Source organism: Aedes albopictus, chromosome 2 (genome assembly GCF_035046485.1).
Source record: "Aedes albopictus strain Foshan chromosome 2, AalbF5, whole genome shotgun sequence".
Taxonomy (NCBI): domain Eukaryota; kingdom Metazoa; phylum Arthropoda; class Insecta; order Diptera; family Culicidae; genus Aedes; species Aedes albopictus.
The window spans coordinates 38,333,168-38,350,475 of record NC_085137.1 but is presented as its reverse complement, the minus strand read 5'-3'; the positions used below and the strand labels follow the sequence as shown (position 1 = coordinate 38,350,475).

The following is a 17,308-nucleotide window of genomic DNA, read 5'->3' as shown; positions in this document are numbered from 1 at the left end:
TCAGCCGTCACCGCATCGAGATCCAGCTGTTTTATAGCTTTACGATCCTGTTGATTGTTTTACGACTGGCGACAACCCATCCGACCGTGTACGTATGTAACGACTTTTCACTTCATAGATCACCTCTCCCCGTCCGTACAAGACGCTCAGATCACCGAAGTCCAAACCAGAACAAATCGGCTGACCGTATCGTACGTGTACCACCCGTGTAGCCGGCGATGTTTGTCGAATGTCACGGACTCTTCACCGGATGAAAAACAAATTTCAAGCATCTTGTTCCCTAATTTTCCTTTGCTGAGCATATATCAAAACATCATCTAACTTTGATTAACTACAAGCGGATTTACACCGAACGGGTCCAGCGCTATTCCCTCCGTATATTTTTCGGACCCGAAAAAAAGAAACATCCAAAAAGCGTGTGACACATGAGAGATTGACACTTGAAAAGAAGTGTTAATGAAACTTGTTTCCATCGGTGTTTCCTCGGCGTGTCTCGGAGCGCAGTTCGTCCTAATGAAATTATTCCCAAAGTCATCATGTACGATTTTCATTAACACCTCTGCTCCTTGATACAGTTTCGACTGGACACTGGGGAGAAAACCCGTTTCTTCACATCGAAAAAAAAATCCTCGAAAATCCTTTTAAGTATTCAATTGCTAAATTTTCGCTTTTTCTTCTTGCTTTGCAGATTCCTTCGTCAACAGTCAGGAGTGGACGATCTCACGGTCGGTGCCGGACATTCGACTGGGGATCGTGGGCAGTTTGAGCTCGGGGAAATCGGCGCTGGTTCACCGATATTTGACTGGATCGTACATGCAGGAGGAATCGCCCGAGGGCGGACGGTTTAAGAAGGAAATCCAGATCGATAACCAGAGTTACCTGCTGCTGATACGGGACGAGGGTGGACCACCGGAGATGCAGGTTGGTTGAAATTTAAAAAGTGTAGAGTAATTACCGCTCTTGGGCGTCACGGATTGATAGTGATTTCGATTTCGATAACTAACTTCGTTGATTTACTAATTGAGGGACCTTATTGCAAAAGGGTGTTAGTGATATTTTTGTCTATACCTCAATTTATGGGGCAAAATATGCGATTTTGGGCTTTTCGACTGCAAGCCATTAAGCATGGAAATATTTTTTTTGAGCAATCAAAAGGTTAATAGGTCAATTAACATTTAAATTAACGCAAAATTTTTCGTTTTACCAAACCGATTTTGATAGTTTTAAATGATTTATGTTAGGTACGATATTTCCCATACAAGTCACCCTCCAAAAGTTGCATGCAAGTTTACATACTAACATAAAATGCTTAAATCTACCAAATTTGATTCAGTAAAACGAAATATTTTGCATGAGTCGTTAATTTAGATGTTAATTGACCAATTAACCTTTTGATTGCTCAAAAAAAATATTTCCATGCTTAATGGCTTGCAGTCAAAAAAGCCCAAAATTGCATATTTTGCCCCATAAATTGAGGTATAGCTCAAAACTGTGACGTGTTGGAACAAATCTGAGCCCGGATTCGGATTCAGCGGCCAAAAAACCTTCGGAGACACATAAGTTTGCTCTTGAGACAAAAAAATGTTGCGCTGTGTAATTCGGCACGCATATTTTGAATATCCGTGGAAAAAAGATTGTATTTTTGCAGGGAGCTTTGTTTTCTACACTCGTGAGCGGCTATTGGAACACGAGCGGTTACTGGTACACTGAGAGTAATTCTTTTCAAAACTTGTTAAAAGATTTTTACATAGAACATGAGCATTGTATCTTTCTATCTATTTTCTTTCTTTCTCTTTCCTACATATACAACTCATGTATCGCTAGCTCAACCATCGCTAGAACAGAAACGGGTTGAAAATCCGTTTCCCTTCCTTTCAACTTTTACAGAAAAATGTAAAATATAATATAACGCCTACAAGTTATTCTACCAAGCGAACTTTGCCGCTTCTCCATCACAATAATCAACACACTATCACCTAAAATTATATCCCGTATCCATGGACCGCATCACCGACAAAAGGTGATTCGTAGACCTCACATCCTACCCTACTAACAAATATCTCATCCGTGCTAGTTGTGAGGACGCAGAGTGCTCTCGGTCTCTAGAAGCAACATCCAACATACTGTAACATTCCTTTCCCTTCCCAACTGACTGTAAAGAGTTGACCAGTGACGGTATTGATCTAAAATGTATGAACTGCTTAATTAGCACTTTCAGAATAGGTGGAGTGTCCCAGCTCTTTATTCAGTTTAGTGCAATTCATACAAGTTAGATCAATCACGTTGGAGCAACATGTATTTGTCGAAGATTTTCCTAGAAATTCCTCCAGAATACTGCTCAGAGTTCTAGGAGCTCTTTCGAAAGTTTCTCCAGAATTTTTTTAGAAGGTTTCTCCAAGATTTCCAACAACTGCTAAGAGAATTTGTTTTTATTGTTTCTCCAGAAATTCATCCGAGGAATCTTCCAGAACTTCCAAGTGTTTTTTTTTCGAACTACTTAAGAACTTCTCCAGACGATTCATTCAGAAATTTCCTAAATAACTGCATACAAAAAGAGGACAAAAAATACAGTTCATAATTGGCGAAAAACTTATGGATTTGACTGACTGCTAACGACTGTATTGACGAGTATTTCGCTTGTTTTACGGCTCTTTCAGTCTATATTAAGCAGCTAAAACGCCTTTCGCATCTACTGTCCTACGTTTCGGTGTGTATTTCACCTTCTTCTGGGAATTAGAGGCTGCGTTTTGTTGTTGTGTGTGTATGAGTATTTTCCGACATATTGCTGTCTATGATTTTTGTTGATAGCGTCACTCTACGGTGCATGTGTTCGTATACCTTTTGCGTTCACTGTATCGATTATTTCTAGTATAAAAGCTTTGCACTTATTGCTTTTGCCCGCACCTACGCTGTGGATAAAAGCTAAGCTTCTCTATCGCCCACGCACTGCAGCTTATCGTATCTAACTGAGGTGTATGTGATGGTGTGTTTGGTTTGTCAATTTTAATGTCTATTGCGTTCTTATGGTTTGTATTTGTGTGTGTTATCTGTTTTGCCTATGTGTTCTGTTTGTTTTTGGTCTGTTTTTCATTGCATGGAGAATGCCTGCATATATCGCACTCAGTTCTTCGGTGTCTGTTCGTCTGTTCATACTGTGTTCGTTGTTTACAATATGGCACATTTCTAATAGTGGTAATTTGTATTGCTTGTCGTGTTTGTCTAATATTTTTACGTTTTCTAGGTCGAATCGATGGTTTTGCTGAATGCTATGTTCTAATAGCGCAGTTTTCTGGCTGAGGAGGATCATTTGTGGATCGGTGCTATCGGTGTTTGTTGATTGGAGGCGATTGAGTGTATTATAGTGTGTTTTGTGACCGCTGATTCGTGTGTTTAACTTGTGTGTTGTCATTCCAATATAGCATGCTGTACAGTCTTTGCATGGAATATTGTAAAATTGACAAACCAAACACACCATCACATACACCTCAGTTAGATACGGTTAGCTGCAGTGCGCGGGCGATAGAGAAGCTTAGCTTTTATCCACAGCGTAGTTGCGGGCAAAAGCAATAAGTGCAAAACTTTTATAGCAGAAATAATCGATGCAGTGAACGCAAAAGGTATTCGAACACATGCACCGTAGAGGGACGCCATCAACAAAAATCATAGACAGCAATATGTCGGAAAAGACTCATACACACACAACAACAAAACGCAGCCTCTAATTCCCAGAAGAAGGTGAAATACACACCGAAACGTAGGACAGTAGATGCGAAAGGCGTTTTAGCTGCTTAATATAGACTGAAAGAGCCGTAAAACAAGCGAAGAACTAACAAACTTATGACTAACACTGAAATGAAAATGTTCAACAAAATAGGTTATGGGAAAATTATGTCTTGATAATTTATTAATAACAAAACAAGATATAAAAACAGGCTATGCGAATTCGTTCGTAGTTGTTAAGTTCATATTCTCCTCTGTTCGGGTATTTTGGCAAGATGCTTCTCATCAGCAAGCTAATGTACACTACCCGTCATAAGGCGGATACAAATTTATTTTTGACTTCTTGTCTTCCTCCCCCCCCCCTTCCAAAATTTTTGGCAAGATTAAGCATTTTGAGGGGGCAGATAAAAAATATTTATCAAAATATCGGGTCTTGCTAAAAATTCTTTAACAAATCCGATGAGTTTTTAATATTTTTCAGATTAAATGCTTTATTATTTTTATCCCCCCCCCCCTCGACAAAAAGTGAAATAAATATTTGTAACGGTCAATCGATCAAAAACGATACAATAATATCTTGTACCGACTTTTCGAACCCTCTAAGCAGAATACCCTCTTCGAATGAGTGTAATCAGTTTCGTACCTTTTAATTCCGCCCTATGTGCCTACATAGGGCGGAATTAAAAGGTATGAAACTGATTACACTTATTCGAATACAATAATATTTCAATCACCTTGTCTCATCTCGATATCTTCAAATCCGGAACACCCTCAAAAATGTCGCCTTCAGAAAAGTTTTTGCTTATGGGCTCCCGACTAGAAAATTATATCAAGTTTGTATCATATTGTGTTATGATGTTATAATATTTTACTCTAACTTATTATGTTATAAACTAGCTGTGTTATAAATAACTAAAATTGTGACACAAAGTACACTGGTCTAATCAAGATTATATCTTATTTTGTTATAATCATATCAAAATTATAACAAAATGTGATACGAATTTTAGCCTCTGGATTACTGGTTTCTATCATAATTTGATATTATTTTGTTACATTTTTTCCCAAATATCGAAAATTTAAAACTTAATTATAATACAATGAGTTATGAAACAACATTTATAACATAATGTGATATAATTTAGTTATAGTATTTTGAAAACACCAAGGATGTTGAACATGATTATATCACAATGAGTTATAAATATCATGATTTGTTAGGATTATGATATATTTTTGTTGCAATTATCTAGTCGGGCTTCTGAATAACTTTGCTGAAAACAGCGTCTTTGTAAGTCCTCAGATATTGAAGATATCGAGGAGAGTCAATGTGATGCGATACTTTTTGTGAGTCTATACATATGACGGGTAGTGTACCTTTTTTTGTTTTTGTTTTTGTTAATGCTAATTTTACACCGTTTTCAAGTGAATACCTTGAGTACGACGACCTAGAAGAGTTTTGAAAATTTTGTAATCTTAAATTAAATCTGACGGGTTCATATCTCTAGTTCACTAATTTGAGTTCGCAACATTTTATGTTACCTTCTTAGATTTTTGGTAATGTTGGAAGGGAATAACTTGGGAGATTTTGATATTGGGTTAAAAAAATATCAAGCAATGTTTAACCTTCACGTACCCGACATCCGACAACTCATTTTCAAAATGCTGGCATTTCGTCAATTTTCATCCGATTTTTTTGAAGCCACCCTCAATCGATCATAAATTGGTGCAACTTTGTTACATTCAAGTGACCATGTCATATCCGGAACCATTCCGGTTTGAGAGGCACCCGCGGAACCTGTTCCAGGTGTTCCGGAGCGGCCATATCAGTTGCTACATACTTCAGTCAAATTTTTCTGCCCCATTCTCTCTAAATCAATACGTCTCACGGCATGTTTTGGTTGCAAACCGTATTAGTTGATACAGATTTCAGAGTATCGTTTCTGACTCAGTAATTCGAAATCATGAAGTTTGATATATCCCACGACATGTTTTGGATGAAAACCAGAAGTGTCCCCAATGAGGCCCCCGCGAAACCTGTCACGGTGATCTGGATGGGTCAACTTATTCAAATCGGATTATCGCAGTTGTGTTTTGTTGTTCGCAATGAAAAATCCGCTGAAAATCGATGGTTCAAACACAATAACACACGAAATAATCATTTTTAGCCATTTCGGCATCCTTCCTGACTCCAGTACAATCCGGAATATCTCCGAAATGGTTCCGGATATTGCATGGCCGCTTGAGTGTTATAAACTTCACTAATTTATGACCGATTGAGGGCGACTTCAAAAAAGTTGGATGAAAATTGACGAAATGCCATCATTTTGAAAATTAGATGTTAGGGGTCGGGACGTGAAGGTTAAAATGTATCAAGGAAGCTCCTGAAAGAATCATTGAGGGAACTTCTTGCTGAGTTACAAAATCAGCTCGTTAGATTTGGAACACTCTGAAGATACTTCCATGATATTCTTTTTATTTTTTTATTAAGGACGATATAGGAAAAGGCTGAGTCCGATATATCCGAAGTGATAATGTGCGAGTAATGAGCAATGTCATGCTGAGGACTAAGGTGGACTAAAAGGACTAAAATTTTGTAAAAAAGCTATTACTTCCGGGAATTTGTTCGGAAATTTCTTTAGAAATAGGTTTGGCAATTACTTTGACCTTTGTGAATTCCTGCGTAAATTCTTTTCAATTTTAATCAGCAATTTTTTTTTTGCAAATTCGATAATTTCATCGATAATGCATTTGGAAAGTTTCTTCGGCATAATTTTTAAAATTCGTTCGACAATTGCACAGTGAATGTCTGCTGTTGATCTCAATTTCTTTGGAAATTATTTAGACAAATATATTTAGAAATGTTTGTACCAATTTCTTTGTTTTTTTTTGTGTTTTCTTGATTCGACCAAATAAACGGTAGTTCTTTTGAAATTTGTTCAGCAATTTCTTAGAACATTTCTTTGATAATTCCTTAGTAGATTCCTGTGGCAATTTCTTTGAAAAATCATAATGCCTGTGAGAATTTTGTAGAAATTCCTTCTGTAACTTCTTTGTATTTTAACAAAAGCTTCTTTAGAAACTGCTTTCGGCTGCTCTTTTGGAAATTTCTTCGGGATTCCTTCGGCAATCTATTTGAGAATTTCTTATGTCTTAATTCTTTAGAGAAATTTTTCAACAATTCCTCTTAAGTTTTTTCGTATTTTAATCAAAAATTTCCCGGGAAACTTTTATGGAAATTCCTTTTTTTTGGAATTCCTTCCACAGTTCCTCCAGAACATTCGGGAATTCCTTCGGTAATCTCTTCGTAAATTTTATCCGTCATTCTTTTAAAAATTTTTCTAATAATTTCTTTTGAAATTCATAATTTTATTCCAATTGAAAGTGCTGAAGGAGTTGGAATCGATTATTTTCAAAAGTGTTGCAGAAAGAATTCCAAGTGGAATTGCTGAATATATTTCTAAAAGGGTTTCTGGCAATTTAGACGAAGGTCATTTGGCCTGAAGCCATTCGGCCGAAGGTGAGACCTTCGGCCCAATAAGCCAGCATCTTCCAAAAGAATTTTCGAATTTTCAAATGGAATTTTCGAAGAATTTTTTTTAAATCAACTTGAGATTTCTAACAAACGAATTTCCGAAGATTCTTGGCAAACGACTGGAAATATGTTAATTGGAGGAAGTTGGCACTCTAGTCGATTTTATTCTGTTCTGCCTGACGTTTCGGCCATGGGATGTGGCCTTTTTCAAGGGAAAAATTTGTCTATCATTTCCGTTCTTAATTGTCTGTTTTTGTAGTTATTGGTTGGTCATGATATATAGGCTATTTTGTGATGATTTTGTGGTAGCTTTTCTCATCAACTATTCACAGTACTACTTGATCCACCAACGATTGTTTCAAAAGTATAGTTTTCAAGACTGAGAGTTCGAACTTTCTCCGAATGTCCAAAGAAATTACTGAAATTGCCGAAAAACTTCCAAAGGAGAAGAAAATAAGACACAGGCTCCAAGGGAATTCCAAAGCAATTGCATAAGAAACTTCCAAACAAATTACTCCGAAAATCCCTAAAGAAATTTCTAACGCATTTCCAGTGAAATTGGTCAAATCAATTCCCAAAAACATACCAAGGAAGTTTCTAAAGGAGTTTTTGAAAAAAAAAATAGCGGAACTTTCCAAGGAATTTAAAAAAAATACCACTGGAGTTATCGAAAGAATTGTCCGGAAATTGAAGATTTCAAAGGATTTGCTGAAGAATCTTTCAAATAATTTACACTGGCATTGAAAAAATCTTATTTTTGAATAATTTTCAAAATTATTGCTGAAGGAATACTCCAGAGCAATTTTCGAGCAAACAAAGCAATATTCTAAATAATGTTTCATTGAAATTCGTAAGAAAACGCTCAATATATGAAAATTATAACAAGAATTCCCCAAAGAAAAAAAATCCGAATGTGATTTCTAAAAGAATTTCCGATGCACTTCTTACCGGAGAAGTTTTTAAAGAAAGTTCCGAAGAATGTCACAATAGATGTTTCGGAGATATTCTCAAAGAAACGGCGGGAGGAATTCAAAATAATGCCTGATGTGATTTGAGAGCTTTGAGAGGGCGCGTTTTCCAATGAAATTTTCAAGGAGGGCTGCAGAAGAAATTTCGGAAGGAACTCCTTAAAGCAACGTTGAAAATTCACAATAAGACCTTTTCTAAGAAATTGTCAAAATAATTCCAATCGAATCAATCAAGACATTTCCAAAGATATTACCGTTAAAATTCCCGATAAAATTAATGAAATAATTTTGAAAAAAGTTCCCAAGTCATTACCGATGGATTTCCCAAAGAAATTGCCTGACAAATTTCCAAATAAATTGCCCAACAAATTGCATTATGTCTTGCAACAAAATGATTGTCACACTTTTCTCCTTACCAATTCAACCAAGCCGCACTACCACGAAGCCACACAATGGACCCTGTCGCAAAACCTCAAATAAGTAGTTTTTATTTAAGATGTTTGAAATAATCATCTGTTCCTAGAGATTCAAAAGGAGCAAATCTTTTTAATATTCCAGGTCCTATGCAGAGCATCATAAGTACATGGTCAGCTTTATCCAAAGATGTACACTGTGTTGCATAATTGATCGGATAAGCGTGCCAACTTTGAAATGCTGTAACTTTGGTTTGCTTGGGAGGATTGAGTTCAATTTTTGACACAGACTTCCAATATGCTGAATTTTGCGTATACGAAATACAAAATGTTTTCGTTCAGAGATCTGGGCGTGACAAGGCGTTCCAAATGCGCTAAATAGATCGGACTGCGGCACCCCTTTGATTTACACTATTCAACAAATCTACTTTCTTTTCTTGCTCAAAAACCTCCCAGACGTCGCAAAGAGGCGCTTGTTGAACTTATTCAATCTATTCCTGGAGAGCAACACTGTTCCGGATGATTGGAGACGAGTGAGAGTTATTGCCATCCAAAAGCCCGGGAAGCCCGCGTCGGATCACAACTCGTACCGTCCTATTGCGATGTTGTCGTGCTTACGGAAGCTGCTAGAGAAGATGATTCTCCATCGGCTCGACACATGGGTTGAATCGAACGGCCTTCTTTCAGATACTCAATTCGGTTTCCGCAGAGGCAAGGGAGCGAGCGACTGTCTAGCGCTGCTTTCTACTGAAATTCAACTGGCCTACGCTCAAAAAGAGCAAATGGGCTCAGTATTTTTGGATATTAAGGGGGCTTTTGATGCAGTTTGCGTTGATGTCCTTTCAGACAAACTCCACGAGTGTGGGCTTTCTCCGATTTTAAACAACTACTTGTACAACTTGTTGTCTGAGAAGCACATGTTTTTCTCTCATGGAACCTCGGCAACTTCACGAATTAGTTACATGGGTCTCCCCCAGGGCTCATGCTTAAGCCCCCTTCTTTACAACTTTTACGTTAGAGACATCGACGAATGTCTCGTGGAAAATTGCTCGCTACGACAGCTTGCGGACGACGCCGTGGTTTCTATCACCGGACCAGAGGCGGAAGATCTGCAAGGACCATTGCAAGATACTCTGGACAATTTGTCTGCTTGGGCAGTAAAGCTGGGTATCGAATTCTCTCCGGAGAAAACTGAGTTAGTTGTCTTTTCTAGGAAGCGAGATCCAGCCGATCTAGAGCTTCAATTTTTGGGTAAGGAACTCTCTCAAGCTCTTTCACATATGTATCTAGGGGTCTGGTTCGACTCTAAAGGCACCTGGGGAAAGCACATTAATTATCTGTATCAGAAGTGCCAACAACGAATCAACTTCATGCGTACACTCACCGGAACATGGTGGGGAGCCCACCCGGAAGATCTGATAAAGCTATATCGGACAACGATACTGTCGGTTCTCGAGTACGGTAGTTTCTGCTTCCAGTCCGCCGCGAAAACACACATCCTGAAGCTAGAGCGTATTCAGTATCGCTGTCTTAGAATCGCGTTAGGCTGCATGAACTCGACTCACACAATGAGTTTAGAGGTACTAGCAGGAGTATTGCCTTTATCAGATCGATTCGTAGAGTTGTCGTTGAGGTTCCTCATCCGCTGTGAGGTACTAAATCCATTGGTAATTGAAAACTTTGAAAAGCTTATCGAACGAATTCATCAAACATAATTTATGACAGTGTACTACTCGTACATGACTCTGGAGGTTAGCCCTTCTTCGAATATTCTCAACCGCGATTGCTTCCCAGACTTCTTCAATTCCACTATAGGTTTTGATCTGACCATGAAGCAAGAAATCCGTGAATTCCAGATCAGCTCCGATCGGAGCACATTCCAAAAATTTTTGCAAGCAAGTTTGGTCATGTCAGCTGCGACAGAAGATTTTTCACCGACGGGTCAAAAACAAATGATTCCACTGGATTTGGTGTATTCAATGAGCTTCATAGCGCCGCCCACAAACATCAAAGTCCTTGCTCAGTATACGTCGCAGAATTGGTGGCTATACACTACGCATTAGAGCGAATCGCCTCTCTTCCCTCTGATCAATACTTCATTTTTACGGATAGCCTCAGCTCGATAGAGGCTATCCGTTCAATGAGGCCGGTAAAGCACTCTCCGTATTTCCTCAGTGAAATACGATCTACTCTGAGTGCTTTATCGAATCAAGCATATAATATCACCTTGGTTTGGGTCCCTTCGCATTACTCGATTCCGGGCAATGAGAAGGCGGACTCGCTTGCCAAGGTGGGCGCTATGGAAGGCGATATTTATGACCGACAAATCGCCTTTGATGAATTTTTTTCAATTGTTCGTCAGCATGCCTTGATCAGTTGGCAACAAAAATGGGATGATGGAGATTTGGGCAGATGGTTACAGTCCATTCTCCCGCAGGTGTCGAAGAAACCGTGGTTCAAAGGGTTGGATATAGGTCGAGATTTTATCAAGGTAATGTGTCGGCTTATGTCCAATCACTACTCTCTTGGCTCACATTTCTATCGAATAAAGCTCACTGATAGCAATCGTTGTAGCTGTGGTGCAGGCTATCAAGACATCAACCATGTTGTGTGGGAATGTCCCGAATACGGTATTGCCAGATCCGATTTATGTGCATCCCTCAGGGCCCGAGGGAAACCAGAAAAGCAAGACATTAGAGATGTGCTGGGTAAGCGGGATCTAGAATACTTGAGGCTCGTTTACGAGTACTTAAAGAACATTAATGTAGTTGTTTGATCCCCCCTTGTCGCTTTGGTTGTTCACCTTGTTTCCCCTCGAAACCCGTTTGTTTGTATCGTTACAGGTCGTCTGTCCACTCTTCGTTTGACCAGCAGTGAAACGCCAATATTCTACGCTGCTGAATGTCAACGGAAAGATCCTATAATCCCATCCTTCCCAAAGAAAAACTTTGTTCTCCCTAACCTCGGCCAAACCGCGAGTTTTACGGTTCCCCAAAATTAACATAGTATATAAGAATCCAACATGAAATTGTTAAAAAAATATTCAAATGAACTCGGCTTCGTTATGCCTAATGGCGCATAAGCCTGCAAATAAACTTTCTGTTCATTGGATGATACGGTATGCACTGACGCAGTTTTGTATCGCGCACCATTGACAGTTGCATAAAACCTACGCATATCGTTCTGATCCATGCTTTTTTGTGCTTCACCCGTACTACATTCTGTCCTTGCCATCTTTTCCCGTATACAGTGGTACAAATTCGTTTAAACGCACTTGATTTTTCTACGGTAAACTCTACTTGAAGGTGATCTGTGCTTTATTGGTATATGTTTTGGTAGACACTCACCTAATATACTATCTGCATGAGTAACCAAGAATTCTCTTCTATTCGTTTTATTTTTATCAGGTATGTAATATCCATAAACTTTGTGGAGGAAAATTCGTTTAAACGCACTTTTTACATTTTTTCCATAATTGTTAGTGGTGAATTATTTCACAATCTTTTGGCGGATCGACTGAGAAGTTTACTACAGGAATTAAACGGCTACGCAGTCTTCAATATGGAAAACGAAGTTTATTGTTTGCCCGACGTTTCGACACTGGGGTTTTGTGTCATCTTCAGGGGTACTAAAATTTATACTAGTTCGACGAATGGATACAAAGTTAGATCTGGATTACTTACACTAAGTGACTTAGAAGTGTTCGCTTTTGGTCTTATGTTTCGTCTAACTGTAACTGTCTGGTTGTTTTGTTGTTGGTACATGCTGCGAAGTTGTTATAAAAGATTTAAATATTGTCGGGTTTCTTGTCTGGTTATAAATTTTTGTCTTACACAATTTTCGTTTGTCTAGTTTTGCAACGGACTGTACGCTGTTGGCGCAAATCTACTTCTAGCAACCCCCTTCTTATGGTTGAACAAGCTTTGGTAGCAGAAATGCCCTATCTTAATAACTATTCTTCATCGTCAGTTCAGGCCAAACACTTCAATAGGTCCTATCTGCATTTGAGAAGCTCTCTTTGTTCACTTTCTCTTTCAATTATTGCAATGTAATGGTACACTTTTCAACTATTTTTGCAGTACAAATCAAAAGACGATTGGTTTGACCATCGTTCAATGCAAGGAGACAATAATAATACAAATAAACAGCTGAGATATTAACGAAAGAGAGGGAAATCAAAGAGAGCCTCTCTTCTGCAGATAGGACCTTTAGACATGTTTGGCCTGAGTTTGTCGTGTTGTACTCGGTTTGTCGCGTTCATGTATCGCCTTGCTGCTGTGCAACAAAGCTGCGTATGTGGTATTGAGTCTATCTACGTCTGTTCGTTTGTTGATTGTGTGGTCTGAGTTTGTAATGTGACACATTTCAAGAAATGGTAGTGTCGTCGGTTTGTAACTGTGGTCAATAATTTGTGTTTGGTCAAGATTAAATCAATAAACTTCGTTTTCCGTATTGAAGACTGCGTAGCCGTTTAATTCCTGTAGTAATTATTTCACAATTTTAGATATCAATATGCATTTCTACAAATACTATCACTAATGATACTTAGGGCCTTATTATTATAAATTTTAATATATAGCAACATAAAGAGAATGTTTTGAGAAGTATGTGCGTTTAAACGAATTTGTACCACTGTATGCTTGGGCGACCTCCGTTGATTTTTTACTGTTTTATGTAGTTTATATAAAAATAAAGATTTCTCCGATCGTGTTTAAATTTTACACAGGTAAAGGAAATGTGCATTCATGAACCTGTTGAATACTTTTCACTTTCACCTAAATGTCAGTAAAGAAATTTGCTTGACTTTCTTGGGCCAATGCAAAATGGTCATTGGCAGAGGAAGCTCTTGTCAGTTAATAACTGTGAAACTTCTTTAAGAACAATAAGTTGAGAAGCAGAGGCTCTCAAGCAGCACACATGCTACAAAGGAGTGTCAACAACGCAGGATTTTGGTTTGACACGAGTCGTTTTCAAGTTATTTTGCCTTTGGGTTAGAATTACATGAATATAACTACTGTACAACCTAAAAATTGCGCTGTCGAGACTCCTTTGTGACTTGTGTGGCTGTTTGGGCTTTGTCCCAGTTGAGACGTTACGCCAAGAAAAACATTAGTAAAGATCTACTTCAGATAGTAACCTCAAATTTAAGTATTGCCATCTCTAAGGCTCATCAATATGTATCGCGACTGGCACACTTGTTTATTGTTTCAAAGTAATTGAAAATTCAAAATTCAATATTTGCAAACAAAGCTCGGTAGGTACTTGCGAGCTCAACAGCACTTGACGTCTGTTTGTTGTAAAAGCAAGTGATCCTCTACCTCTGCCACTCTCAATACACAGCAATATGTCAAGATTGTGGCTTCTGTTACAGAAGATATTTATTGTCCCGCAGAGAAAAGACACTACTGCTTGGCCGAGGTGCTCCAGTTTCCATTACCAGTCAGTCGTCGTCCATCAGTCACTTCACCCACATGAGCGAGCAGTGCAACCCTTGATGGCAAACAGCGCAGTGGCGCCTACCTTCGTGAAGGCTCGATTTTCCGTTTGGTTGGTGGTACAACATCGATTAACATCAAACGTGAGCGGAGCGCTACCGTACATGGTAGCTTGCTGCTGTGGGAGATCTATCTGTCGGGGGACACCCGGGCGCCAGGCAACATACCGTGTGCACCGAGTAGGGAACCTTATTTTAACAAAACAATCAAATCTATTCATATAGGGTAAAAGCTCCCTTAGTGGAGGTAGTACCAATAGTGGTGGTAGTGGCAATTTATCACTATTTCGACCAAAAAGCTTGCAAATGACATTTTTAATAGATGCATCATAGCTAATTAATAACATTAATACAGTTTTGTGAGATGGATTTGCCGAAAAACCCATTTTAAACAATTATTTTCCTTAATTTTTCTGCTCCCTTGCACCTATAGTGGTGGTAGTGTTCCTATAGTGGTGGGTCCCATAAGAATTCAATGGGATGCGCCACTATAGGAACCAATGTTAAATTCTACCTCCATAATAGGAACCATGTACCTATAGTTGGTGCAAGTGATTTATTAGCAAAAACTGAAATAAACAATGGTTTTTATATTTTTCCTAGCAAGTTCAAATGGAAAACTACCGATTAACGCTTTCAGACTTTTTATTTTGTGGTATTATCAATTTTATTCAAATATTTTACTACAAGGAGCTACTAATAGCACCACTATTGGTACATTTATCCTAATTCAACCTGGGAGGCATACCGATGCAACTGACTTCAAATCGTTGATATGTTGCTCCGAAGCCACCAAAGTCTTACATCATGAATCGCTGCCCTTACAACGAAACAGGTTTCGCCTCCAGAGTTCAGAAGCTATTGCTGGTGGTCGATCAATCAATAGGACCTAAATAATTCGAATAAAAATTTTAATTAAATCCTGTGACGATTTCCTATAAATTGAAACGAATCAACGAAACATAACAAAACTAGGTCACTCAACTCGCTTAATATTTAATGTTCTTCTTCAACTGCGTACCTACCGATTTCGCTGGAACCCTCCTTGAAGGTGTGACGACGCTGCTCTGCCGAAACGACGACGTGGGAGAGTAAACAAGTGTCATTGCTTTTTACTCTGTGTCTAGGTGGGATCCTCCTTCCTCGGAGACATGCTGTCGGAGGTATCGGTTGCAGCAGCACCGAAGCGGAAGTACGGTTCACAAGCATTAGAAATGGAGAGCTCGATGTCACTTTGCTTCCGTTTCGGTTGCTGCAGGCGCGCGAACGAACCCGCCCAGATAAAGTTGAGCGATTCGGTTGAACCGAAGAAGGTGAAAGTTGAAGGAATCGAGCGAGCGAGCGATCGATGCGACCTATGATGATGATGATGATGATGGCGGTTCGGTGGAAGCTCCCGCGCTGCTATTTGCACTCGGCAAACAAAATTAGCTGTGGGAAACTGTTCCATTAAATGCACACACAACTACTGAAGGTGGCGGCGACGTGAAGCTTGATTGTGTTCCATCGAGCGGTAATGGGTGTGGAAAATTGATATCATAGCAGCAGGTTTTCGACCCATCCTTGCGGAGTGGTATGCATCTAAATAGCGAACACGATAGATAAAAGTTTATCCTTCGGAGCGATGTAGGTTGATGGGTGTCAGGTTGCGAAATGGTGCCATGGATGAACTCATCTGAAAAGGTCAAATTGATGGAGATCGTGACATAAGCCTTGTGATTCGTGTGAATTCAACAAATTGTTTTGGCGACTTTAATTTACCTTTTAAAAAAACCTGAGCGTTTTAGTGGAATATCTACTCCGTTTAAGGACAAACGTCATGGAATCCCAGTTCAACATTGCAACTTAATCTCAGATACATAAATCACTAGGAGTAAACCTGCCTTGTTCTCTTGCAATGAGCCTAGAATAAAAAGATCCAGTGTGCTGGTATAGTTTTTTTGTGAGATTTATGACAATATTCGAATTTAGAAGGATTTTTGGTAAAATTCATTTTAGAATTTCTGGAAGACTAGTTGATAAAATCGCGAGTGATTTCCAGCAAAATCCAAGGATGTTTTCGATCATCTGGCAATCATTTGACTTATTTGTCTATAACTCAGTTCAAAAGCCTATTGAAATGATGTGTTCGACAAACTTGTAGATTATTGTTTTTCCTACAATTATCACCAAGGACGCTATATTCTAAATCTCATAAATATATGCGGCGTGAGAGCGCTAGTACCACCTACTCATACTGAACGATCGAAAAATCCGATCGTTTAATATGACTAGGTAGTACTAACACCTTTACGCCGTAAATATAAGAGTTCGAATATGGCGTCCTTGGTGATAATTGTAGGAAAAACAATAATCTACAAGTTTGTCGAACATTACATTTTAATATTAGGCTTCTGAACTGAGTTATAGACAAATGAGTTAAATGATTGCCAGATGATCGACAACATCCTTGGCGAAATTTATCTATTATTTCTGGGATTTTTTTTTTATTTCCTGAAATAATTATTGACAATAATCCAGCACAAAATTCTTGCCCAGCTACAGAGAAATTTCAACAAACAAAACAAATAATCTCGCAATATCTCAAATAAATTGATCAGGAGCTCCTCAGCGTCTGTTCTGGCATTCAGCGGCTGAGTAAGAAATGCTGCATCACGCCCAGCTAGATCCAAGGTGGTAGCCCCATCAGCGTGATCGTCCTAGTGTTGGTTGGGACGTTAAACAGAACTGACACGATGGCCCTCCGGCGAGACAAGGGTGTTGGCGTAGGCTCAATAAGCCGCCCGTAAAAATCCTCATTGCGAATAACATAGGAGAAAATATGATTCGATACAATCGGCAAAGACCCACGCGACGAAATAAGGACTACGATTGGAAACTTGGAACATGGAATTGCATGCAAGTCACTGGGTTTCGGAGGATGTGACAGGATAATTTACGACGAACTACATCCCCGCAACTTCGACATCGTGGCGTTGCAGGAACTTTGTTGGACTGGACAAAAAGTGTGGAAAAGCGGGCATCGAGCGGCTACCTTCTACCAAAGCTGTGGCACCACCAATGAACTGGGAACAGGATTTATAGTGTTGGGCAAGATGCGACAACGTGTAATCGGGTTCCGGCAACCGATCAACGCAAGCATGTGCATGTTGAGAGTTAAGGGCCGTTTCCTGAACTA

At 39.1% G+C, this 17,308-nt stretch overlaps 1 protein-coding gene across 1 annotated transcript in view; it reads left to right on the top strand.

The window, feature by feature from the left end:
* The window catches only part of LOC109421249 (centaurin-gamma-1A), a 560,936-nt gene that overhangs the window by 495,573 nt on the left and 48,055 nt on the right, over positions 1-17,308 (top strand). Inside the window, exon 2 of the mRNA XM_029854525.2 lies at positions 689-921. Coding sequence (XP_029710385.2) covers positions 689-921 — 233 coding nt within the window. The remainder of the gene's footprint in view (positions 1-688; positions 922-17,308) is intronic.